The sequence below is a fragment of the Phyllostomus hastatus genome, unplaced genomic scaffold (genome assembly GCF_019186645.2).
Source record: "Phyllostomus hastatus isolate PE091 unplaced genomic scaffold, TTU_PhHast_1.1 phas_contig_16, whole genome shotgun sequence".
NCBI lineage: Eukaryota > Metazoa > Chordata > Mammalia > Chiroptera > Phyllostomidae > Phyllostomus > Phyllostomus hastatus.
This window is the reverse complement of record NW_025333643.1, coordinates 14,517,554-14,544,163: the sequence shown is the minus strand read 5'-3', so window position 1 is coordinate 14,544,163 and position 26,610 is coordinate 14,517,554. Positions and strand designations below refer to the sequence as shown.

The window sequence follows — 26,610 nt, the reverse complement described above, 5'->3', positions numbered from 1 at the left end:
TGAATTAATGGGATATTTTATGATCTCATTATACCTCCTCTGTGGGATTACTAGTTATAATACTTTATTATTTTAGTGTAGTTATTTTAAGGTTTGTAGTATACATTCTGAAATTTATTGATTTTAGAGAGAGGGAAACATCAATTTGTTGTTTATTGGTTGATTCTTGTATGTGGCCTGACCAGGTATCAAATCAGCAACCTTGGTGTATCAGGACAATGCTCTAACCAACTGAGCATCTGGGCCAGGGCTGTGGTATACATTTTTAACTTACCAGAACAGTTTACCTCTCATGATATAATAAGAATGTATAATAGTGTACTTCTGTTTCTCCCCTTCATGCATTTTCCTTGTTATAAATTCCACAAGACATTATTTTTGTCTAGTCAATTATCTTTTTAAAGGTTTTAAATAGTTAAGAAAAATTCTTACATATGTAATCTCATACTTAACCTGTTAGTGTTCTTTATTCCTTTGCATAGATCTCTATGGTATAATTTTCCTTTTACCTGAAGAACTTCCTTTAACATTTTTTGTAGTGCAGATTTGCTGTTGAAGAATTCTTTTAACTTGTATCTGAAAATCTATTTGCCTTCTTTTTCAAATGTTTTCCCTGTATATAGATTTCTAGGTTGTCCTACCCTCTTCTGTCCCCCAGTATTTAAAAATTTTGGTCTACTGTCTTCTTACTTGCATAGTTCCAGTGAGAAATGTCTTTTTCTTGGTTCCTGTGTAGTTAATAAGTTTCTTTTTCTCTGGCTGCTTTTAAGATTCTCTTTATCACTAGTTTTGAGTTATTTGGTAATACTGCTTTGGTGTAGTTTTGTTTACATGTCTTTTGCTTTTAACTAACAGATTAGTTGATCTTGGATATAGTTTTATAGTTGTCATCAAATTTGGAAAATTTTTGGCCATTATGTCTTCAGGTATTTTTTCTGTCCTCTTCCTCTTCCCTTTTCAGACTTCAGTTACTCATGTATTATATTGCCTGAGGTTGTCCTAGAGCTCACTGATGATCTTCATGTTTCTCTTTTTGTTTTTTACTCTATTTGGGAGTGCCTCTATTGCTATACCTTGAAGTTCATTTATCTTCCCTTCTGTATTGTCTATTCTGCCATTAATTCCATCAAGTATTTGTCATTTTTGACAATGCAGTTTTTACTTCCCAAAGCTTGATTTATCTTTATGTATTCCATATTTCTGCTTGAGATAATATCTGTGTAGGTTCTGAGTTGTTTTCAATTGATTAGCTCATTACTATGGGTCATGTGTTCCTGCCTTTTTGCATGCCAGATTTTAGGTTAGATATCAGAATTTTACCTTGTTGGGTTTTGGATGCTTTTGTATCCTTACAAATCTTGAACTTTTTTCTAGACTGCAGTTAATTTTGTTAGGTAGATCCAAAGCTCAATCTAGAACTATTATTCTTCACTACTGAGGCGAGTACTTTACCTACTGTCCCATAAGTTACGAGGTTTGTGTTTTTTTTTTTTCAATCTAGCTGACAGGAACAGGCATTGTTCCCAACCAACCCTGGGCACTGTTTCATTTGATGTTTTCTGATGGTCCTTTGCTTTGCATAGTTTCCTCACATGTATGTGTTGATCAGGAATCTGCTGAATATTTTAGAAAACCCTTTACAGATTTCTTTCTGTGCAAATGTTTTTTCTTTCTATACTGCTTTCTCCTCTCTGGAATTCTCTTTTAAAGTTTGGTTTCCCTAAACTGTCAGCACAGAGTTTACCAGACTACCCTTCTGTTCCTCCTTTCTATGCTGTGGCCTAGAAACATTCTCAAGGCAGTAAACTGGCTCAGGGCCCAGTGTATTTGTTTTCTGTTTCTCAGGGCTCATTACCCTTCACTGTCTGGTGTTCAATGTCTTGAAAACCATTGTTTCTTATATTTTACCTGCTTTTTAAAAATTATCTTAAATGAGAATATAAATCTGGTCCTTGTAACTTGATCTTGATGCAAAAACTCCAGCAATCTGGTTTTAACAAGCCCTCCAAGGAATTCTGATACATGTCAAAGTTTGAGAACCATAGAGATATATAAGTTTAATGTTATTTCACTAACATTATCCATCATGTACCATGAGGACAGGATTATGAATCAGTACATTTAATTTTTGGAGGAAAAAACATTCTTGTAAGTAAATTCTCACATTCCTATGGTTTGCAGCATGGAAGATGTATCAGATATTTCAATTATTGTGAAACATTTCAAATATTTATACCGTCAGGATAGATGGAGATTGGGGCAAGGGGAGGAAGGCTTTGTCAAATAACCTTATCTAGACATTTAGCTTTAACCTATATGTAACGATTTCTTTAACTGTGAAACTTTTATAAATGTTAGCTGTGAATACAAATCTTAGTAGAATTAGTGGCCTCAAAACACGTCCCCATTATATAATCACTCTGCTTTAAAGGATCCTAGAAAGTAGAGGAACTGTTTTTCTGGAAGTCAGGAAAGTGATTGCTATGAATCATTTGAAGGGAACTAGTCAAGTAGTTGTTTTCCTTATTTTTAGAAAGTTTCCTTCCAGAAACTTTAGTTTTTTAAAGATTTTATTTTTAGACAGAAGGGTAGGAGAAAGAGAGGGAGAAAAACATCAATGTGTGGTTGCCTCTCACATGTCCCCTACTGGGGACCTGGCCTGCATCCCAGGCATATGCCCTGACTGGAAATCGAACCAGTGACCCCCTGGTTTGCAGGCTGGTGCTCAATCCACTGAGCCACATCAGCCAGGTCTAGAAACTTTAAATAGTTTAGGACATGTATAAAATTTATGCCACCTTTATGAATCAAATAAAGCAGGGGAAATATTTTAAATTAGGAAAGTAGGTGAATGTTTACTTATTAAAATCATGAAGACTTTATTCTCTCTCAAGTCAGCAGTGTTTACCAAAATTATTTAAAAAATACAAACAAACCAACGCACCTTGACTCCCAGGAACCATAAGGGCATAGACCCAGAGATATATTCTTTCCCACAATATCAAATGGAATAAATAGAACTTTTTAAAAAAAGATTTTATTTATTTATTTTTAGAGAGGGAAGGGAGGGAGAGAGAAATATCATGTGCGGTTGCTGGGGGCCGTGGCCTGCAACCCAGATATGTGGCCTGACTGGGAATTGAACCTGCAACACTTTGGTTCGCAGCCTGCACTCAATCCACTGGGAATAAATAGAACTTTTTAAAAAATTTACTGATTTTAGAGATAGTAAAGGAAACATCAATTAGTTGTTCCAGTTATTTATTGGCTGTTTCTTGTATGTGCCCTGACCGTGGATCAAATATACAACCTTGGCATGCTGGGATGACGCTGTAATCAACTGAGCCACCTAGCCAAACTTTTTTTTTTTTAAAGAAGACTTAATAAAAGGTACTGAAACTAAGAGCAGGTATTAACTTCATGGCAGAGGCATTGAGTGGCTGAGAGGTAATAGGTTGGGCAAAACCATCCAAAGACTCGGGGAATTCACATACCACTTCCTTCTTGAGACAAAAAATGGGTGAATAAGATTCTTTATAGAATCACAGATACTCTTTCACTATTGTAGACAAATAATAATGTCCAGAGAACATGAATTTTAAACAAGATTAGTGATGAGTTAAGAGATGAGATAAAAATGGATTTTATAGAGTGCTTTGAAAAATTCAATGAAAGTGATATGGTTTCCTTAAGAAGCTTGCATTCTAACGGGACATAAAGAATCAGCAAAAATATTACAATATTAAATTTCAGGGACTGGAACATAAATATACAAGTGATTGAAAAGATCTCATTTTAAAAATCACATGAGTAAAACAATTCCTAGTGTTGTGTGTTGTTTATGAGCACATGCTTTAGAGTTGGGACAATCTTCTAACACCTTCCTCGAAGTTGCTAGGATTAAATGAAATGTAGGACTTGGTAGATGGTAAGTGATTAAACAATAGCATTTTATTCTACCTGGGGCTCAATTTTTTTACTTTTAAAAATAAGAAGGCATTATTAAGAATAATGGTTAAGGGTGTTGACATCATAAGAAATGGGTTCTTATCCAAGTTCTGTTTATTATTTGTGAATCCTTGGGCAGGTTACTTAAACCTCTCTGAACCTGATTATCCTTATCTTTATAATAGAGACATTTTAGTTGGCTATTAACATCCCATTTTGTAACTTCCATTAGCTACTTGATAAGTAGCACCTCTTAAATAGAAATGTAAAAATTATTCTATTTTCTTCCTCTTCTTTTTGTTTAGGATTTGGAGGCTGGGGGAGGAGATCAGAATTCTTTCCATCTATTTTAAGAAAAACATGGATTAACATTTGAAAGATGTTATGAGAAGAGACTCATTTTCTTTTGTTTTGAGAAACTTAGTTAATTTGAGAATACCCTTAGAATCAGGTGAACATTGTTTTAAAAAATTCTAGATAAAACTCAACATAGACATAAATACAAATTTTTTTTCTCTAGCAAGCTTCCAAAATGCAATTTTAAGTTATTTAACTGCTAAGCAACTCTTTACATGTGTCTCCAGTACAAAGGCAGGTTCTTCTCAAGGACGACAGTATTTAATTGCATCTAAGTTAAGTTCTAGGAAAATCTCTAAGTTATTACAAAACTAAATATGTACTAATTTGCTGCAACCCAGAAATTAATAAACGTTTATATTATATTGCTGAAACAATTTAAAAGTATGAGTGCAGGAAACAAATTGCTTCCCCTTTGCAATTCCTTGGCATTCTTTAAATGTTGTATAATTAGTTACATTTAATTTTTGGAAATTAAAAAAAAGGCAGGATAAAGTCACTGTAGAATACAGAATACCTTTCCCTTACACACCTTAATAAGTAAGTTTTTGTTCTTGACTGCCCAGTCATTACTGAGAAATGAGTTTCTCAAGAGTAGTTCTACCAAATGAAGCTTTACCGAACAATACAAAACTACTTAAATCTTTTTGAAACTTTGCAGACTTTTTAAAAAAGATTTTACATATTTATTTTTAGAGAGAGAAGAAGGGAGGGAGAATGAGGGGGAGAGAAATATCAGTGTGGTTGCCTCTTGTGCTACTCCAACTGGGGGATCTGGATTGCAACCCAGGCATGTGCCCTGACTAGTAATCAAACCAGTGATTCCTTTGGTTCACCACCCGGCACTCAATCCACAGAGCCACACATGCCAGGGCCAGATTTTTCTTATTCATTCCCATTCTACAGAATGCATCAGTTGGAATAAGGAACTACAGAACACCTAGGATGGCACTATTAGGAAAAAAGATTGAATCTTTACCCTGGCATTGGGTCTAATTTCTGTTTTAATTTAGCATTGTGAATTTATAAAATGCAGCAAAGTAAAAGAAAAATTGAAATACCTGGGCTAGGGATCAGTGAGGGAAATAAAGGGATATTTAAATAATTCCTTTTTTAAATATTGGTGATTTCAGTTTTCTCCATTACAAACAATGCTGTAATGAACACTGAATTTCTTACAAGTACCACATAGCAAACTTAAGGGGAATTTTTGTTTCCACAAATTCCTGGAAGTGGAATTTTTGGATCAAAGAGTATGTGTGTTTCACAATTTGAGAGATCAATTGAATAAATTATCTTACATGCATATAATGGAATGCAGCCCTTAAAAAGAATGAGTTAAATCTGTAAATACTGATATTTTTAAATGTCCACAGCATATTATTAAATTGAAAAAGGAGTTGCTTCACACTATAAAATCCCATTAACATTTACATAGATAAGTTAGCATTTCAGAGAGGAAAACCTATAAGAACATAAAAGATTGGTTAACTCATTCATCAAATTAATCTGTCATTATGCTAGGAGAAAGACTCCATACCCAAATACTACATACCATATGATTTCATTTATATAAAATTTTGGAAAGGGCAAAGCTATAGTGACAGCAAATCAATAGTGGGCCAGGGCCTGGAGGTGTGGATGATTACAAAGGAGTATGAAGGAATTTTTTAGAGTAATAGATATGATTGATATTATGACATTGGCTATATACATTTGTTAAAATTTATCAAACTATATATTTACAACTGCTGAATCTTATTGCATGTAAATTTTATTTCAATAAAGTCAATTTTTTTAAAGTACAGATAAAGCTGTTTTTTGACTACCACTCCCAAACCAGGTTCCTTAACTCCCCAGGAAGAACCCCTCCTCTCTCCACACAGGTTAAACAGGTAACCACTATCACACACTTAGGAAAATCTACACTTTTATATTACTTTACAGCATTGTGTCATTATTTGGCTTTTTCCACTAACTGTATCTTGGCAATCTTTTCATTAGAATTTATAGTTCTTCATCATTCTAACTCCTGACAGTATTCCATAGTATGGCTATACCATAGTTTATTCAGCCATCTCTCCGTCATTCAACCATATCTGAATTCATGGTATACCAAGTCCAAGGAATACAATGGAATATAAAAATGGACTAGAGCCCTGCCTTCTCAGTTTTCCACACAAGTGGGAAAAAGGAATGTTGTCAATAGTAATATTAGAAGTGAAGAGAAGTTATTCTTTGAGCTGGAGTTGAAGCAGGAGACAGCATAGGAAGAACTCTGAGACTGCAATACTATCACTGGCCAGCATTTATCACCCTGGTTGCCAGGAAACACCCTTTACCAAATAGGTAGAATAAATAGTAAACTGAGGCAGGGAGGAGGAAGGAGACAAGTCTCACATGCTAACTCTGCAGTCCTAAGCCTGTTCTGATATATTGCCAGGTGTTTCAGCATCACAAGAAACACTATATTAGCAAGAAAGAAAGTCCTTGAAATTCTATGTAACATTTCCACTATCTGGGAAAGAAAGCCTTGAAACTGTGTTTTCATCCCAAGGCCTGAATGTGGGAGAGGGTCCCCAGTGCCCAAAGAAAGAGCCCATAAAATAACTTTGGTTAACTGCCTACTTCTGGTCACTATCTGTCTTACGAGAAAGTCCCTGATACTTACAGAAAGAGCCCATAAATAACTTTGGAAAGTGCCCCAATTTTTTAAAAGATTTTTATTTATTTTTAGAAAGGGAAGGGAGGGAGAAAGAGAGAGAAACATCAATGTGCAGTTGCTGGGGGTCATGACCTGCAACCCAGGCATGTGCCCTGACTGGGAATCGAACCTGCGACACTTTGGTTCGCAGCCCGCGCTCAATCCACTGAGCTATGCCAGCCAGGGCAAAAGTTCCCCAATTTTAATTAACTGTCTCCTCTCACGTATTTGTTTTACAAGATGACCAAGTGGAGTCTAGAGCAAGATAAGGATTTGGGCTAGCAAACCCCGAGGAAAGCTGGTGCCACATTTACCCCTTAATCAATATGTAACTTTTTTTCCTCCTATCCCACCAACTATATAAGTCCTGAGAACAAAGGACTCGCTCTCTCTCCAGGGCTGAGGGTGCTCTTGGCTCTCGGGCCACAGGGCCTCTGGCCACCCAGCCTTAGGCTGCCCAGAGGCTTGCCACCCTTGCTTTTCTCACCCTGCTTTGCCCTGAAACTTTCCCTTTCACCCCCTACTCCACCCAGTCCTGTTCTCTTCCATGGAAGCGGACCACTAATAAACTGATTACATACTACCAGATTTGCTGATATGTAATTCTTTACATGCGTCAGCAAGAAGATCCAGGTCTCTCCCGTCAACAAAGTCATTTAGTTAACCATTTTTTTCTAAAGGAGTTAAACTTGAAACAGATCTTTACAGTGGGTGAGCATCCAAAAATGCAGTAACACTGTAGGACTTTGTGGGAAGTGGAGAAAATTATAGGGAACTTGCTTTTCCATAAATTTTTTTACAAGATGTATGGCTTATTTTGTAATAACAAAAACATTAAGATCACAAATATTCAAAGTGAGAAGGCTTCCCACTTCCTCCACATAAGGAATCAATCTTACTTGCTTCTGGGAGAGAAAAGATAGAAAAGCAAGCCTTCCTCGTTGGCTTCTTTTAAAAAGCTTGAAAATGTCTCGGAGTTCTCTCGTGTTGACGTAGGATTAGGGATCTTCAATACGACCTCGCGTGGGGTTAGAAGCATCTAGGCTTAGCTTCTTCATCCGTTGCCATAGGCTGTCCCCCTGTTCAACCGGCTTTTAATTACTTATCCCCTTAGAAAGCAAGGCCCCTCTTCAACCCTCCAAGGTCAACAGTCTAGTCCGCGCGTGCAACGTGTAAGTTCGAGGAGGCGGGGAACCTCCAAAGCGCGTAGCTTTAGAAGACGCCCGAAAGACAGAATAGACGGAAGTTAACTATCGCTTAACCCACAATGCACAGCTCACCTTTCCGGAAGCAAGGATTATAACCTCCCGGACGCACTTATCCGGCAGAAGAATCTCAGCTAGAGTCTGATTGGAAGCAAAAGAACGATGCATTGTGGGACTTTTTATCCCCTTACGCCTGTGCTAACTGACCTCGCCCGGTTCCTGGAGCCACGTCCCGGAGGTGGCGGCGACTAGAGAAGCACGTAAGCGTAGCTGGCCTCTCGGTTTCGTACGCAAGCGCAGTGACTCGGGCAGTACCGGAAGCGCAGGGGGATGGGCCGGCGGTGACGCGTTTCTGTCCGCGTTGGAGGGGCCGGGCCGCTGCTGGAGTCGCCTAGGCTGCCGCGTGACGTGGCACGGCCAAAGCCTTAACGCTAGAGCCGGATCTGCGGAGCCTGTCGTTGTGCAGGTCCGCGCCTCGCTCATTCCAGTCCCGGAGCTTCGTCCGACACGCAGGCTAGCGAGCCGCCCCTGCCGCTCTCATCCTCAGCCCGTTCCTTTTCGCTCAGTGTGCCTGGAGCGTGAAAGGAAAAGGCCGGGGGAAGCTCAAACCCCTTCTGCCCATCGCAAGTGCCACTACCGCCATGGGCCTCACCATCTCCTCCCTCTTCTCCCGCCTCTTCGGCAAGAAGCAGATGCGCATTTTGATGGGTGAGTAAGGAATCGAGACCCAAGTCCCAACCCAAGGAGAAAGTCTCAGTTCGGCGGCCTCCCGGTCTTTTTTTTTGCTTCATCCTCTGTGGTGGGGGAGGGGCGGCGGTTGGGGGTCGAGAGGAATTCTTAAGGGGGAACAATGGGATTAAGGATGGGTGGTCTTCCTAGAGCGGTCCAAGAGCCCCATTAGCGACTTGGGCAAAGTGTTCTCCTGCGTTTGGCTTTCTCTCCTTGATGTTATTAAAAGCTTAACAAGATTAGGCAGAGATGTGGAGGAAGCGAACTCTCAGATCTCGCAGAGCCCGGAAGACTTTAGCGAGCCTCATTCTGAGAGTGCCTTCTGGCTCTTCTCTACCGCGGGTGTGCAGAGGTCGGGAGGAAGGCTGAAGGACTCCAGCCTTCCTCCATTTCTTTCCGCCCCGTATACACACTGTGCACACTGATGTATGTGACCGTGCGGTCGCCGAGAGCCCGGAGCCGACCGCGGGAGGAAGTGTCCGAGCCCAGTGCACACAACAGTCAGAAGAGTCCGGAGTCCTCAGCGCTCGTTTCTCTAAACTTTGTTTCGCGCTGGATTTCGCTTCATATTTTTTTGTTTTTTGTTTGTATCTCTGAAAAGTGAGTTTTTCATAAATGTTTCATTTAGTCTCTCTCAAAAACTAAATATATTTGTTTTACTATCTTTGGTTTTCAAAATTTTTTTTATCGGTAACTATTAGCCCAGCTGGCTAGGTATAATGGAAAAAACTTAAAAGGTAATTTTTTTAAGCTGGTAACAGATTTTAAGTAACATCATGACGCTTAATTTTAGGGTAGTCGTCTTAATAATTGCAAACGTGTTCTTTTTTAAGTCTTTGGGAAAGTAGGTTTTTTAAAAACTGCTTTTCACAGTCATTTTTCGTTCAGGTGAGGGAGAAGGGGCTTGTCACTTGGGTGATGTAAGCACCCCCCCCGTGGTACTGAGTGGCCTCTGCATCACAGTTAAGCTCCATGGGTACAAGTAATGTTAAAAAGTGTCCCTCTAACTCTAAAATTGAAACTTGCTGGTTCATTGTCTTGTTTTCTAGAGAGTGGAAGGGTTTTATTTTCGAGTGCTGCCATTGAAAGTTTTCCTAAACAAGGTTCAGTAATACTTCAAGATGTATTAAGATTAAGGGTAAACACATTTGGTTCTTTTGTCTTCTGAATTATCATGTTAAGATTCTAACTTCACAATTCATGGAACAATTGTTAATGAAATATTAAGATTAAGGGTAAACACATTTGGTTCTTTTTCTTTTTTTACTTTCCTATGAAGATTCTAATTCTTCACAATTCATGGAAAAATTATTAATGAAGCACAAAGGTAAATCAAAATATTCTTTTTCAGAGAGTTTCTCAGATTTCATTTATGACGACAAAATTTAGCAGGACAGCCATATTATTTAGGCCGTAAAAGTCGCTGAAAAATGGCAGTCTGAAAAAGGATCTGAAGTTAATGGGTGGACTTTGGACTGTGATAAATGAATTTTCAGACTGTTCCTTAAAGAGATTAACTAGTATGTTCTTGTGTTCCTGGAAATGTAGTATGGCTGGTCCTTTTACTGAAGATTATTAGAAATGAATTGCTGGTTTTTCATTTCCTTAGTCTTTGTGATGGCTAAAAGATTAGAGAGAGAAGAAAGGTAGAATTACACTGTAAGCACTTTGCTGTTTTTGGTAGATTAGGGGACTATTTCTTCCTCTAATCTACCAAAAACGATGGAAAGAAAATAGGAGAAGAACAGTTCTTAACTTTGCATTTGTGAAGCTGATAGAAGTCAAGATCTGGAATTACTCATTTTATGTTAAATGTGTTGGTGTTGTTTTTAGATTTTATTTATTTTTAGAGAGCGGGGAAAGGAAGGAGAAAGGGGGAGAGAAACATAAGTGTGTGGTTGCCTCTCACAGCGCGCCTGCCTGCGCCCCCTCAGCCCCCCCAGGGACTTGGCCCACAACCCAGGCATGTGCCCTGACTTGGGTATCAAACTGGCAACCCTTTGGTTCATAGGCTGGCATTCAATCCACTAAGCCACACCAGCCAGGGCTGTTAAATGTTTAATTACTCAGGTTTGGTATTCTTGTTTTGCATTATAATTTCAGGATAATCAGGTTTCCTAGATTAAAAGCACTGCAGTCACAAGGACAACTTTTACGGTGACTCATGAAATGAAGTAGGACCATATGATGGATAGAAAAAGAGGTGATTTGGAAGTTTGATAATTTTTAGAAATTCTTGTCCAGCTTTATGAGTGACAGAATAAATAATAGACACTCTTAAGATGTCTGCCCCTATTGAAGTATTAGAATTAAAAAGCTGTTAGCTACTGAGTCTGGTTTAACAAATGACTGTCAAGAAATTTTAAATTTTATTCCTACACCTGTTCCCAAAAGTTCAAGTAATTTCAAAAGGTGTTTGAAGTTATAGCTTGTAGTCAACTAATTAAAAACAATATCCGATTTAAAGTCATTTAAACTATATATTGACAGAAATCTGTCAATGGTAATGTTTTCTCCCCAAGGAGAAATTACTCCTGTGACTAATACTGAGCTTAAATTCAGAGTTTTCAACTTACATCTCTCATGTAGCCCTGCATTATGCTATTTTATGTATGATCTGGTAAGATGTAATTTTGGTTAATGACTCCCCACATTTTATTTATATCTGAAAACCACTAAGGTGTTTATTCTGTAGAGGAATTACTAATTCTCCCTGCACTTTAAAGTCTGACTGTTGAAAAGCTGTAGAAGTGTAACTGTCTAAAAGAGTGCTAATACCAGTAAAGTTCTGCCTTGACCTTATATGTGACTATTGGGGCGGGGGGGGGCAGAGAGGATCCTCTGGATGGTCAGACCTCTGAGTAATTAGATAAAATATTAAGATAGAGTGTGTCCATCAGAAAAATCTGAAAGTAGGATAGCAATGTATAAATACTATTTGAGAGCTCTAGCATCAGACTAGGATTTGTTTGTTTTTAATTTAAAAAATTGAGCTATAATTCACATAACATGAAATTCATCCCTTTAAAATATACAGTTCAGTGGTTTTTAGTATAGTCACAAAGTTTTGTACCCATCACCAACTGTCTTAATTCTATTTCCATCAGCCCAGAAAGAAACCTCATACCCATAAACGCATGTTTCTCTGGGTTTGTCTATTTAGAATATTTCGTATAATGGAGTTGCATAATATGTGACCTTTAGTGTCTAGTTTTTCCACTTAGAATCATGTTTTCAGGGTTTATTGATATTATGTATAGGTACTTCATTCCTTTTTTTAGCTAACCAATTTTGTTGTTGTTTATCCGTTCATCAGTTGATGGAACTGTGTTTCCACTTTTTTGACTAATATGAATAATACTGCTGTGCACATTTGTTAGTTTTTGTGTGGGTATATGTTTTTAATTTTCTTGGGTAAATAAATACCTAGGAATGGAATTGTTGGTTAACATTTTGAGGAACTGACAAACTGTTTTCCAAAGCAGCTACACCATTTTATATTTACCAGTATGAGGGATTTAATTTCTCCACAAAACCTAGGGTTTGAATATCTGTTCTCTATTATTCCTGTGATTCTGGGGACATTTCTGAACCTCAAATGCTATATCTGAAAAGTGAAGGGTTATTGTGGAGAATAAATTGTAAAAATGTATGGAATCACCTAGTGATGTGGTTGGACACAGTAAACACTCAATTTTAAATTACCATGAAGTTGTATTCCAAGCTTCCTGTTAGAAAATTTGAAAGATGAAGGAAAAAGTGAAGAAAAATATTAGCTGAAATCTTATGCACCTGAAAATACACTTTTTTTCTCTCCATTCCTTTTCCTTTCTGCATTTTTTTTCTGAGTTAACACAATTGGAATCTAGCTTAATTAATCTATAAGTATTTCTTATATTTTATACATAAGAAATACTTATGTTTTAAGTATAAAATATACTTACATCTTAAGTATAAGTATGCCATAGTTTGGTAGACATACTTTTTAATGATTGGTAAAGATTTGGGGGGATAGTTTTGTGTGTTAACACTTCGGTCAAAGTGTGTAGGTTTAGTTACAGAAAACCAAGTAATTTCAGTGTATCTTTCAATACAGTAAGTTGTTTATTGGGGTGGTAGGGAGGGAGGGCATAACTGGACTGTACAGATTAGAGTTTTATCTTGACTGGTTGAGAATTGGTTATAGTTTTCATTTTGTGAAGAAGTCTCATTGCCAAATACTGCAACAGTAAGGAAATACAAACTTAAGAAATTACTAAAGTAGCACAAAATTGTTAGACCAAAATGTTTTGAGTAAAGAAAGACCTATATAATGAGTTTTAATTGGTGGTATACGTTAATGTTTGTATCTTTCAATAGGAAATACCTTTTAAAAAAACTTCTGGTTTTCACATATATAACACTAGCATTTGCGGTGTGAGCCAAAAGATATCTTTGTGATTTTAGAATCTTCTATTCATTGTTCAAAAACTATCTCTTAAGAGTATAAATCCTCCTCAGGTGATACTGATCAAATTTAAAATAAAGCAAAATTCCCCTTTAACTAAGTCCAAATACAATTAAGCCCAAGTCAGAAGAAGAAACTTAAGAAACTTGTGGCTACAAGTCATTTAAATATTGTCATATATAATTTTTTACTTTAAAAATAACTTGTGGATGCTTTAAAAACTTCATGGTTGCATTATTTTGTATACTGCCTTTTAAAAAATTATGTAATATATTTAAGGTTATTAAACAGTCATCTTTCTGACAGGTGCATCAGGAACCTAACAAGTTAAACATTTTAATAAAGGAAATCTGCTTGGGAAATTATTCTTTTTTAATGAAAATAATATGTAGTTTATTGTGTTACAAAAAGATCTAACAATATGGAAGTACAATATATTAATTATACATATAAACAGGCATAAAACTTTTATTAAAAGGAAAATTAGATTACAGTAACTTAAAATAGTTATATAATCATAATTTTTCCTGGTTTTCTTCTATTCCTTGTCAATATTTTTGGATATACATTGTTTTTAAATAGTGTTATTACATCCATTTGGACCCCAGTGAGGACTGGCATGTGCCATAGTTCTCAAACTCATAACTCAAATGTTTTTTAATTGATACCTCAATTTCAATTCTTCTGACTTGGGCTTAATTGTATTTGGACTTAAAGGGGAATTTCGCTTTATTTTAAATTTGATCAGTATCACCTGAGGAGGATTTATACTCTCAAGAGACAGCTTTTTTGAACAATGAAAAGATCGTATGTTACTGTTTTCTGTATTTTTACTGAAGATGCCAAACTTTAAGGTAGCTACTTTTGTTTGTGTAGTTTTTAGAATTATGTTTTCTGATCTTTTTGGTAATGTTCCATTTTCAAACAAAATACTTCCTGCTAACAGTTGGATTTTCTTATGTCCCCAAGTGAGGTCTGAGAATGGGTTGCTCACTGTCTTAGTGTGTATGTAATAGTATTTTGGAAAGAATAAACCTGAACCCCATCAAGAAGAAGTGGGGACAAAGTTTGATTAGAGGATACCAGAATAAGAAGGTATAAGATTCCCAAGTTTACAGAGAGGTCTTGAAAGCTATCTCTTATAGGGAACAGAGGAGAAGGGGTTGTTATGTAGAATGAGTGAATTGTCTGTAGCCTTTAGTTCTGTTTTGAAGTAACTCATAAAAATTAAACTTGCACAGAAATGTAAATTAGGTAAGTGAGGTGATTTCTGGTTTTCTTTGAAAACTTAATAGTATTGGTTTTATGTGCCAAGTCTTGCTTTGATTTCAGTACCTGAAAAGCATCCTTGCTTAAATCAATACTCAATTGAATTCCAAAATCTGTGGTAGTGGAAATCCAGGTGACCAGATGTGATGTCCTTACAACAATGTTATATGAAGTGAGAATTTTAGATATGGACCTTCAATTTATGAAGGCTTCAAACAATGAAGAGTACGCAGATTTTGAGAGATTCATACAGAAAAGAAGCACTTAATTTACTTTTCACTATCACTGAAATAAGTACTATACCCTCTTGTTCTAGTGTGGATTTTTTTTTTCCGGAAATGAGCACATTCTTCCACAATTGCATAGTCTCAAGAGGAAGCATTTTAAGAATTTAGACATATATTGGGGATTAATAAGATGGGTTCATTTGTGCAACCCAAATTAACTAGTCTTTTGTTCTTATTTTTGCACATTTAATGTTGAACTTTAAGTAGCAGTAAAGTTGGCCTCATTTTCCTTTATCATGTATGGATACTAGAGTGTAGTATTGAGTTTACTAATCTTAAAGTTAATTCTTTATTTACTTGTTCTTATGGGTACTCTGATTCTCTGATTCACTTTTAATTTTTTTTTTAGTGTTAATAGATTATAGAATTAATACATACTTGAGTTGGAAGACGTCATAGGTTATCTGATCCGATCCCCTTTATAACTAATTCCTCTGGCCTCAGTTTCCTAAAGTGACTTGTTTAAAGACACTTAACTAGTTTGTGGCAAAGCAAATCTAGAGATTAAAGCCCGAGTCAGTCAGATACTATTCTTTTCACTACATGCTATGTCTTTAGGTCCAGAAAGTGTTGCCTTTGAAAATCAGAAATGAGCATTTTATTTCTAATTCATTTATGCCTTGACCAGTCAACTTTAGCTTTCAAACTATATATTTGTTGTAAAAGTATGTTTTAGTGTGTCCTTTTGATCTAGATTTAAAATCTGTGATGTCTTTTTCTAGTTGGATTGGATGCTGCTGGCAAGACGACCATTCTGTATAAACTGAAGTTAGGGGAGATAGTCACCACCATTCCTACCATTGGTAAGAAAGTTTACAGGTGATTATTATAAAGTGAAATAGAATAACGTTTAATTTTGAAACTGCCTTGTTTTTTAAAGTCTTTATGTTTTTAGAATAGTTTTAGGTTCACAGAAAAATTGGGATGTTTCCCAGATTATCCCATGTCCTGATACATCCATACCTTCCCCTATTGTCATTTTCAGTCACTAGAGTGGTACAGCTGTTACAATTGATCAGCCTTCATTTTTATATCATAATCACCAAAAGTCTGTAGTTTATCTTAAGGTTCACTTTTGTTGTACATTCTATGGGTTTAGACAAATGTACAATGACATGTGTTCATCATTATAATTCCTAGTTTAAGTTTTGTTCGTATCTAGTGGGACTTTTAAGAAGCAATTCTGACATAATTCCACAATAAAGGGATTTATTTTCTTAACGACATCATGCACAACAGTCTTTTGTGTTTTTCTTTGTAGGTTTTAATGTGGAAACAGTAGAATATAAGAACATTTGTTTCACAGTATGGGATGTTGGTGGTCAAGATAAAATAAGGCCTCTCTGGAGGCATTACTTCCAGAATACCCAGGTAAGGAATGGTATACATTTTTAATAACTTTTCTTTATAGGTTTCATGCTCTAGAGTTTGTTAATATCTAATGTTTAACTAGATGTTGGTGTTTACTGTATGAGTTGGCATGCCTCTTATCACTACTTCATGTTCTTCAGTAGACTCTCACTCAAGCTGTGGAAGGCTTAATTACTCAGTGGACGAGTTACATAGCTATCACAGTAATGTTTTAAAGTGGAGGGTTGTTCCCAGGATTGAATTTAGATGTCTCATCAGTAGATTTTATTATTAGTTTAGAAAATATTGTCTGTTTAATTTTCTGTCATTATAGTTTTTTATGAATGTAAGACAGTCCTTTTTTTGTCCCAGTTAATTGTTACTTTATTAAAATACATTACAAAAATATAAATAAGGTAGATCTGCTCAATTGATTTGTAAGATACTTTTATGTTATCATATAGTATATATAATACTGACATGGAGGAGATATTAGAGCAGAAGTTCTCTAGTTGGCTGCAATTTAGAATCACTTGGGCAGCTTTCACAATTGCAAAGTCCTAATTGTAACCCCAGACCACTTGAATCAGAATCTCTGGGAATATAAACTAGGCATTAGTAGTACTTCACAAACTTTATTGTGCCTGTTAAGTACCTGGGTATTTGTTAAAATACAGATCAATTCACTAGGGCCTGGCTGAGTAAGGCCTGAGATTTCTAACAAGGTTTTAGTTAGTAGTGCTGATACTGCTGGTTTGGGGACCTTACTTTGAGGGAGGAGCAAGTGCTATTACAGAGATTTTCAACAGCAGCACTATTGACATTTCGGGCATTCCTGGCTTCTGCCCACCAGGTGACAGTAACAATACCTTCCTTCTCCCTAGCCCAGTTGCAACAACCAAGAATGTCTCCACATGCTGCAAAATGTCCCCTGGGGACAAAATTGTTCCCTCTTGAGAATCACCTCTCCAGCTATAGTCTTGCTCTTACATATAAGGAAACTGAATGTTGGAATGACTTACCTAAGACTGGAGAGCCAGTTCTTGTTCTGCATTTCTGTTTAACCTGCTTTCTACTCTGTTGTGTTTTCCAAAATAATGTGATGTTAACAACCACTTCATATTTTTAAGATTTGCAGATGTTAGTCATTCTTGGTCTGTAACACAACATTGTACACAAATGAGGTATCTTGTCACCAGGTGTCAGTGAATACCCTAGATGAGGGGCTGAAAGCAACCAGGTTTAAGTAGTATGTCATGTTAAGTAAATGGCTTGGTTTTAGAATGTTTCTATTCATTAGCATAGATGTGGTTAGAAAAGATATTTTGATACAAGTTACATACCTTAAAAAACTGTTTTGGAAATTTTCAAATAACTCAAAAGGGGAGAGAATAATGTAATAAATTCCCATATATCTATTATTTAACTTCAATAATTAGGATATGGCCATTATTGTTTATTTAGTACTCTTCTCTAATGTACTTCAACTTTTGGATTATCTTAAAGTGAGTCATAGAAAAAACTGAAGTAAGTTATAGGTATTTCACTTAGGGAAAAAACATTTGAAGTAAAATTAAGGGTGAAGTGTAACTTTGTTAATCCTAATCCTTATCATTCTTAACCAAGGGTAAGCCTGGTCTTATCCCTAGTTCTTTTTAAAATATTTTGTAATTTGCTTTTGAGATCTTAACTTGAGATTAGACCCATTCCTGGCTTCTTTGGGTCACCTTAAATCAAAAGTCTAAGTACTTCTTCCTAGGGCCTTAAAGCCTGCTGGAGAAAACTTTATGCCACTTGATATAATCACAGTTAAGCTCTTACAGTTAGTTTTCCAGCATTCCTGACCAGTTCTTTCAGCTATAAAATTTAGAAGAAACTAATCGTGCCATTTAACCATGCTTCTAACTTGTGTTAACAAACCAGGACAGTGTTTATTATAGTAAATTCCTCTTTCCTCACTAGATAATTCCAATTATTTTGGTATAAGTAATTAAGCAAATTTGTAGCCATTTAAGTAATCTTTTCTCAGCATAGCCAAGCTTATCTTTAGAATCCTAGCTTTTCTACACTCTTGATTCTAGACAGTCCAAGGAAGTAACTTAGAATTTATTCTTAAAATAATTCTCCCTCTTAGTAACATTATTTTGGGACTAATAGTGTTACTTAAAAGAGAACAACAGTGGATTGTTAATACAGAAAAAACTAGATCCCTTTTGGTGGCATTTACTCTTTTTTTTTTTTAAGATTTTATTTATTTTTAGAGAGGGAAGAGGGGCGGCGGGGCGATGGGGAGACAGACATCAATGTGCGGTTGCCAGGGGTAATGGCCTGCAACCCAGGCATGTGCCCTGACTGGGAATCGAACCTGCGATGCTTTGGTTCTCAGCCTGCGCTCAATCCAATGAGCTACACCAGCCAGGGCACATTTACTCTTTTAGAGGGGTAGATTCTAAAATGGAATAACTTTGGGAATAGGAAGAAAGGAGAAGCCAACATGTAAGTAAATGCCTGTGATAAACCAAGCAAGATACTAGATATTTTTATACTTTTATATTTTAATTTTTAAAAGGCCCATAAAGTTGGTGGTATTGTTTTAGAAAAGAGGAAGGATGATTATGGATTAGGTAATTTATATAACTAATAAGTAGTGCTGAGATTTAAATTTGGGTATCTTTTACTATGCCATACTGGCTCTCATAGTGCCAAAAGTGTCTTCAAAGATTAGGATGTTTGAAATGATGGTTTTCAGATAAAGGAAATGGATTTGAAAGTTGCTATATCAAAATGATATGTCATTTAATGACTATAGCCTTACATAAGTATTAGGTACCCCAGCAAACTCAGTGTAATACTGAGAGGTAAATATAAAATGATATATGTAGCTCTTTGCCCTTGGTGGATTTCATCTGGTTACTTACATAAATAATAACAAGACATTTTGTTATGAAAGTAACAAATGATCATAAATAGTCTGTGGTCAGGATTGTGGGGAGAACATTCAAAGTAATCACTACTATTAGGAATAGATTTTAATAAAGCTGTAAAATTAATCTGCCCTCTTTCCAGTTGAAAAACTTTTGTACTTTTGCATTTTAATGATTTCAGAAGTCTATTCAACTAGCTGCTCCCCAACTCCACTTCTTTTGTAGTATAAAATTCTAATATTTGTGAATATCTTTAGGAATGATTACTACCTTCCTTTTTGTTAAGAATTTCTTGTTTGATAAAGTCAACTGTCAGTTTTTCTTGATATATTTTGCTTAAGACTTCCTTATGCTCACTGAGTTGGCAGGCAACATTCTGGAGCAAGACTGACTTTTCCTGATGAAGCAAATAAAAACTGCTGTACTGTGACCCCTCCATTTTTTGTTTTTCTTTTTAAACAATTTGTGCACATCTTTATATATGTTAGTAAATTGATGAATTTGGCTTATTTTCCTTTTGTCCCCACTTGTGGCTATTTTGTTACTTAAACTTACCTGCACTTAAACATGCAAGGGCATAGGGAAGGAGGGAAATGGGGTAAAATTTATTCTTAGTGCAGTTGAGAAAAGAAATCAGTTTGTTTTTTTTTTAATATATTTTATTGATTATGCTATTACAGTTGTCCCATTTTCCCCCTTTCACTCCCCTCCACCCCCTCTCCCACCCACATTCCTCCTCTTTAGTTCATGTCCATGTGTTATGGCTTCTACATTTCCCATGCTATTGTTGCCCCCCACCCTGCCCCCCATCTGTTTTTCTACCTACCATCTATGCCACTTATTCTCTGTACCTATTCCCCCTCTCTCCTCCTCCCACTCCTGTTGCTAACCCTCCATGTGATCTCCATTTCTGTGGTTCTGTTCCTGTTCTAGTTGCTTGCTTAGTTTGTTCTTCTTTTTCTTTTAGGTGTGGTTGTTAATAATTGTGAGTTTGCTGTCATTTTACTGTTCATTTTTTTATCTTCTTTTTCTTAGATAAGTCCCTTTAACAATTCATATAATAAGGACTTGGTGATGATGAACTCCTTTAACTTGACCTTATCTAAGAAGGACTTTATCTGCCCTTCCATTCTAAATGAAAGCTTTACAGGATACAGCAATCTTGGATGTAGGTCCTTGCCTTTCATGACTTGGAATATTTCTTTCCAGCCCCTTCTTGCCTGTAAGATCTCTTTTGAGAAATCAGCTGACAGTCTTTTGGGAACTCCTTTGTAGGTTACTGTCCCCTTATTTCTTGCTGCTTCTAGGATTCTCTCCTTCATTTTTACCTTGGCTAATGTAATTATGAGGTGCCTTGGTGTGATCCTCCTTGGGTCCAACTTCTTTGGTACTCTGTGGGCTTCCTGGACTTCCTAGAAGTCCATTTCCTTTTCCAGATTGGGGAAGATCTCCTTTATTATTTGTTCAAATAACTTTGCCACTTATTGCTCTTCCTCTTCCCTTTCTGGTACCCCTATAATTTGGATGTTGGAACGTTTAAAGATGTCCTGGAGGTTCCTAAGCCTATCCTCATTTTTTTGAATTTTTATTTGTTCATTGTTTTCTGTGTGGTTGTTTCTTTCATCCTTCTGGTCCACTCCATTGATTTGAGTCCCAGTTTCCTTCCCATCACTATTGGTTCCCTGTGCATTTTGCTTTATTTCACTTAGCGTAGCCTTCATTTTTTTCATCTAATTTGTGATCAAATTCAACCAATTCTGTGAGCATCCTGATCACCAGTGCTTTGAACTGTGCATCTGATAGGTCATCTATCTCTTTGTCACTTAGTTGTATTTGCTGTGGAGCTTTGATCTGTTCTTGTTTGGGCCTTGGTGGCGGGGTGGGGGGGTGGTTCTTGTGGTGCCTGTTCTGTATGAGGGGTGGAGCCTTACGTGTTAACCAGGGTGGGGTAACCCAGTTGCTGGGTTGTGACACAGTATGTGGGGATGAGGTCTGAGGGGGAACAATGGTGCCCGTTCTGCTCTCTGCCAGATTTCAGTCCCTTGCCCCGTGTCCCACAAGCAAACTGGACCTATCTGGTGCTGATTCCTGGGTGGATAGGTTTGTGTATGCTCCAGGACCCTGTGGGTCTCTCCAACGAACTCTCCTGTGAGGCTGGGAGCCTCTTCCCAGCACCTCAACCCCCACAGGTGTTTTCAGTTGGTGTTTTGAGGCCTTATTTCCCAGCACTGGAACCCTGGGTTGCGCAGTCTGCCTCACTCCCCAGTTTCTTTTGGTTTACCTGTGGGAGAATGTGGGATCTCTCCGTCAGCCAGCCGCCTTGTGCGCAGTGCCTCGCTTCACAATGGCCTCCTTGCTTGGTCTGCCCGTTGCCACCCTCCTGCCCAGGGTCCGCCCAGTGCCACCACTTTTTGTGCTGGGACCCCTCTCCACCCTGCCATCTGACTCTTCTCTGCCTACCGGGTCTGGATGAATGTGTCTATTTTAACTCCTTGGTTATAGGACTTCATACAGTTCAATTTTCTGTCAGTTCTGATTGTTATTTTGTTTCTAAATTTTTGTTCTTTGGTTGTGTGAGGAGGCACCCTGTGTCTACCTATGCCTCCATCTTGGCGGGAAGTCCCAGTTGGTTAAAAGTAAGATTTCTTTCCTTTAAAATAACATTTCAAAAATAAGTAAATAAATAAAATAACATTTCAAATTCTAAAATTAAAAAGTGCTCAAATTGGTTTTCTGTACTTAGAGCCCATTTCTTTTTCTATTTTTTACATAATAGGATAATTTGTTCACAACAGTTACCTCTTGATAATGTTTTGCTGCCTATACTTGTGTTACATATTTAGCGTGTCCTTTAAATTTAGCTGTCATAATTTATTTAAACTATTTTTCTCCAGGGTCTTATTTTTGTGGTAGATAGCAATGATCGTGAAAGAATTCAGGAAGGAGCTGAAGAGCTACAAAAAATGGTAAGAATATTTAAAAAATTTTATCATTTCCAGGATGCATTTTTCTGGGTGACAGTGGTGGTGTTAGTGGTAACAGTGTTTACATTATGCAAATGAAACTTTTTAGAGCTTGAAAATTTTTCTAGATATAGTTCCTTGGGGAACTATCATCACAGGTTCTTGAGAATAAGAATGTAAAAATTTCCTATAGAGCTTCTTAAAAAACACACAGAAGAGGAGCTACTTCAGTAAGTTAGGAGGAAAGTGCACCTTGTTTTCAGAATGCTCCATGAGTGATTTTGATGCATATCACTGGTTGAGGCTGTGTCTACATTAGCCCAGTCTTTATTTGATAGATATAAAATCTATAGTTTTGAAACTTTAGTGATGTAGGGATCCTGGTTCACATTCCTTGTTCCTAAGGTCGATTCCTTGTTCTCTATATTGTGCCTATAATGTATACTTTGAAATGTTTTGTAATAGTAACCATAATAAAGAATTCCACTGGAATTTGAGTGCCACTTTGGGAATCAAAGGGTCACCGGTTTGATTCCCAGTTGGGGGCATGTGAGAGGCAACCATACATTGATGTTTCTCTCCCTCTCTTTCTGTAGAAATAAATAAATAAAATCTTAGAGAGAGAGGGAGAGAATTCCACTGGAATGCAGTAGGATTTTGGTTGACATGGCATTTTGACTTCACCATATATTGGAAAGTTTTCATTCGTGTTGCTAAAAAGCCTCATTGGGGGGTTGTTGAGGGAAACGTGTCATGGTTTCAAATTGCAACCATACAATTTTTACTCAAATGAGATCTTGATTCTCATTCATTGTTCCTCGGGCTGGAGCTCAGTTGTAAAACCAGTGTGTCAGTATGTGTAACTTAAATAACTGGTGGGGAGGGGGGATGGGGATGGATTGTCTAGTGAGGTAAATATTACCCCTACTCTTTCTTCCTTTTTTTTTTGTAAATAGCTTTTAGATAAAGTCACCTACCATAAACTTCACTCATTAAAATATAAAAGTTAGTGGATTTTTAGTTTTCACAATATTACAGTTATTACCACAGTCTAATTTTAGAAAATTTCATCAGCCCACAAAGAAATTGTAGAACTATTAGTATTTATTACCTGTTCCTTTCCTTACTCCACCCCACACTCCTAGGCCTGATATACACTAATCTACTTTCTGTCTTTATACATATACCTATTCTGGATGTTCATATATGCTTGGGATCGTGCAATATGTGGTTAAACTTTTTGTTACTTTTCACTGAGCATAAATTTTCAAGGTTCATTCATATTGTATCATGTATCAGTGCCTTATTTCTACTGACTCTCTACTCTTGGGGTTTTGTGGGGTGTGTTTTTTTTTGTTTTGGGGTTTTTTTTTTTTGCTTTAACATCTTTTTTAAAATCTTTATTATATATTTTTTCCATTACCATTTAGTCTCCTTATACTCCCCAGCCCCAGCAGTCACCACACCTTGTCCATGTGGAACTTATTCTTGTATCTTTCATGATGTTGTTAATTCCCTAATCATTACATTGTTGCCTCACTGTTGTGTAGTCCATCCAGCTGGCTGGAAAGGATAAAGGTCCAAAAAGAAGCATTATATAAATACTGTACTTTTACTACTAAGTATCATAAGATCCTGTCATAAATATTTATTGCCATGTGTGTTTCTTCAACTAGCCAGTCTTGACCTTCAATGAATGATCATGAAGACTGAGTGAATGATTTACCTTAATGGAGTATAGGATGATTGGCTTGAAAAATTTTACTTTACATGAAGACATATAATTATTTGCTCAGGATTTAAAAACTGAAGGATAAGAGATTTAAGTGAATAGTATATGTAAGAAGACAGTGTTTTTTACCTAGTTTGTTACAGTAATTGGATCCCAGTTTTATAGTTGTTAATATGTCTGAGCTTTTATTTTTAGCTTCAGGAAGATGAGTTGCAAGATGCAGTGTTGCTGCTGTTTGCAAACAAACAGGATTTGCCAAATGCTATGGCCATCAGTGAAATGACGGATAAATTAGGTCTTCAGTCTCTTCGTAACAGAACAGTAAGTATTTGTTTTATATTAATCTCCTGACTCTAAGAATTACGAAGATAATTGTTTTATCTAGTATTTAGTTTAAAAATTTATTAACTGTCCCCTTTGAACAGATAGCATTATTTTACAGTAGTAAACTCTTGTTTATACAAACATAAGCCCTTAATTTCATACCTTTATAAATGTGTTAAATTTTACTTGAAAGTATGCTGATACCGTCTCCATTTTTTTAGCTTTTAATGTATATCTGTTAAGGATCCAGGGATTTAAATATCTTTATTTGATGTTTCTTATTTTACCCTCAAAATGTTTAATATTGATAAATATGTGGAGAACTGTACTGTGTGAGAATCATAATATTTAAAGATTGTTGATATTCTTAATTTTATATGTTTTAAATAGCTCTGCAGCAAATATATTTGTAATTTGGCTTTTAGCAGCTACATTTTAGATAATACTGTTTTGCACTGTTTGTATTGTAATGTCAAAAGCTTTCAGGACCATTAATTATGATACTAAATAAATTTTAAAATGTAAAATTACAAGAAGTATTTGCTCTCTAATAGCTTATTTTATATCAGTGATTTAAATATTGGCAAATACGTTCTTACGTGTAAAGTTGGTATCACAAACTGTTAGCGTGCCTTGTGCTTTACAATAGTTTTTCATTAGCTTGTCAGCAAGGCAAATACTGTGCTGTTGCAATAACTGTAAAGACTGTTTGAGATGTTCCAGGCTGATTTAAATAAAATAAACTGCAAATGATACCAGTTTTCCATGTTATGACAATGTGAATTCATGTCTTTTCTCAGCCTTTTAGGGTGTTTGGTGTTCAAATAATACTTGGCAGCATGATATACTTGCAGGGAACTTGCAAAATTAAATGAAGGTCTTTATTCTAAGGCAAAATAAAACTGGTCAATAAAGAAATTAATAAAAGTAAACTATCCATTATAGGTAATTAAATTGCTTTATACATATTTTTTAATGGAAAACAAGAGGGTTATAAGTACCAGGTGGGTAGTTTTATTAGTTAACTAATTTTCCCATGAATGTTCTTTTCAGATTAACTAGTGGATAGTTGATTAAATTTAATGTATGGGTAGGAGTAGCTTTAAATGTGAAAGTTTTTTGAGAAATAAGAGTTATGAGAAAACTCCCAACCTATGTACAGTTACTGAGATCATTAAATATAAAATTAATCATTTGAGATGTAGTACTGTAATGTATCTGTTCATTTATTTCTTTGGTTTTATATACTTTGTTTCTTTTTTTCCTGTACATTTATGGTAACTGCTAACTAAACAATACCCCTCAGCAGTTGGGAGGAAAATAATTAATTTTCTGATTAAGAAATTTTAAACACTGTGTTATATGTAATTTTTATGTTAATCAAGTGTTTCTTGTCCTTTCTTTATAGTGGTATGTTCAAGCCACTTGTGCTACACAAGGAACTGGTCTGTATGAGGGACTTGACTGGCTGTCAAATGAGCTCTCAAAACGTTAAATGAAACTGGATATCTAACCAAGGACATGTTTGATAGAATTGGTCTAGGCTTGTTACAAAAAAATTAGTTTGCATCTTGGTTATTAAACAGTATCTGGGACTGGTTTGGGCAGAATATTACAGCATTTAAACATATTTTGTTGCCAATTATTGTTTACCAAGTATAATGTTGCACTTCAGCAATATGCTTGGTTTTAAAGAAATTCTCCTTAACTTGGGGGGGGAGTGTCCTCCTAATTTTATTTCTTATACGCCTAAATGCCTGGACTTAGTTATTGTGACACCTTTAAAATAAATCTGTTTGAATGTTTTTTGAGCCCACAAGAAATAATGTTTTAAAGTTATCCCCTTGCTACTTTACTGATAACCTTTATCATTCCTGGGACAGTCTGCTGATTTAAAAAGAAATGTAGCATTCCATTTGTATTTATTTTTCTCCCTTGCCAAAAAGATTTTCTAATACTACTTGTACCAGCCAGGGAAATGCTCCAAAACACTATTGAGTTATCTTGCACTGAGCAACTTAGTATTTTTTCCCCATTATTGACTCCTGGTTTCCATCAGCCAAGCTTACCTTGGTGTGGTTTGGATTTGATAGGTAATTAGTTCTGTGCTGGTAGCAAAGAGTTCATACTGAGATGATTTTTAATATCCAGCAGATTGTCTTTCTTTACATTGTATCTTTTTTATGTTGCATGTTGCTTTTGGCATCAGCCTGACTCTTTGCCCAGTATATGATAGTTCTGCTGATGTTTTATTGTTTATTGGTGAACATATCTTCATTGAGAGTTTTTGGAAAACTCATCAAACTCAAATGAATATGTTTTCTTCATAGCCCATTTGGGATTATTCCTAATAAAATGATAAAATATGTAA

The 26,610-nt window shown here is 36.2% G+C and overlaps 1 protein-coding gene and 1 pseudogene across 1 annotated transcript; one reads left to right on the top strand and one right to left on the bottom strand.

The window, feature by feature from the left end:
- The window catches only part of LOC123814331, a 14,416-nt pseudogene extending 6,034 nt beyond the window's left edge, over nucleotides 1–8,382 (bottom strand).
- ARF4 (ADP ribosylation factor 4) lies at nucleotides 8,313–26,610 on the top strand. The gene is made up of 6 exons (XM_045832379.1): nucleotides 8,313–8,922; nucleotides 15,669–15,749; nucleotides 16,208–16,317; nucleotides 22,115–22,186; nucleotides 24,111–24,236; nucleotides 25,648–26,610. The coding sequence occupies exons 1-6, from the start codon at nucleotides 8,856–8,858 to the stop codon at nucleotides 25,732–25,734; spliced, it is 543 nt and encodes a 180-aa protein (XP_045688335.1). The 5' UTR covers nucleotides 8,313–8,855; the 3' UTR covers nucleotides 25,735–26,610.

What these genes read in the sequence shown, in the direction of transcription:
- ARF4 (XM_045832379.1), top strand. Translation starts at nt 8,856, where the DNA reads ATGGGCCTCACCATCTCCTCCCTCTTCTCCCGCCTCTTCGGCAAGAAG. An exon ending in ATTACTTCCAGAATACCCAG is followed by an intron (nt 16,318 to 22,114) that starts GTAAGGAATGGT and finishes ATTTTTCTCCAG; the next exon opens with GGTCTTATTTTTGTGGTAGA. An exon ending in CTGAAGAGCTACAAAAAATG is followed by an intron (nt 22,187 to 24,110) that starts GTAAGAATATTT and finishes TTTTATTTTTAG; the next exon opens with CTTCAGGAAGATGAGTTGCA.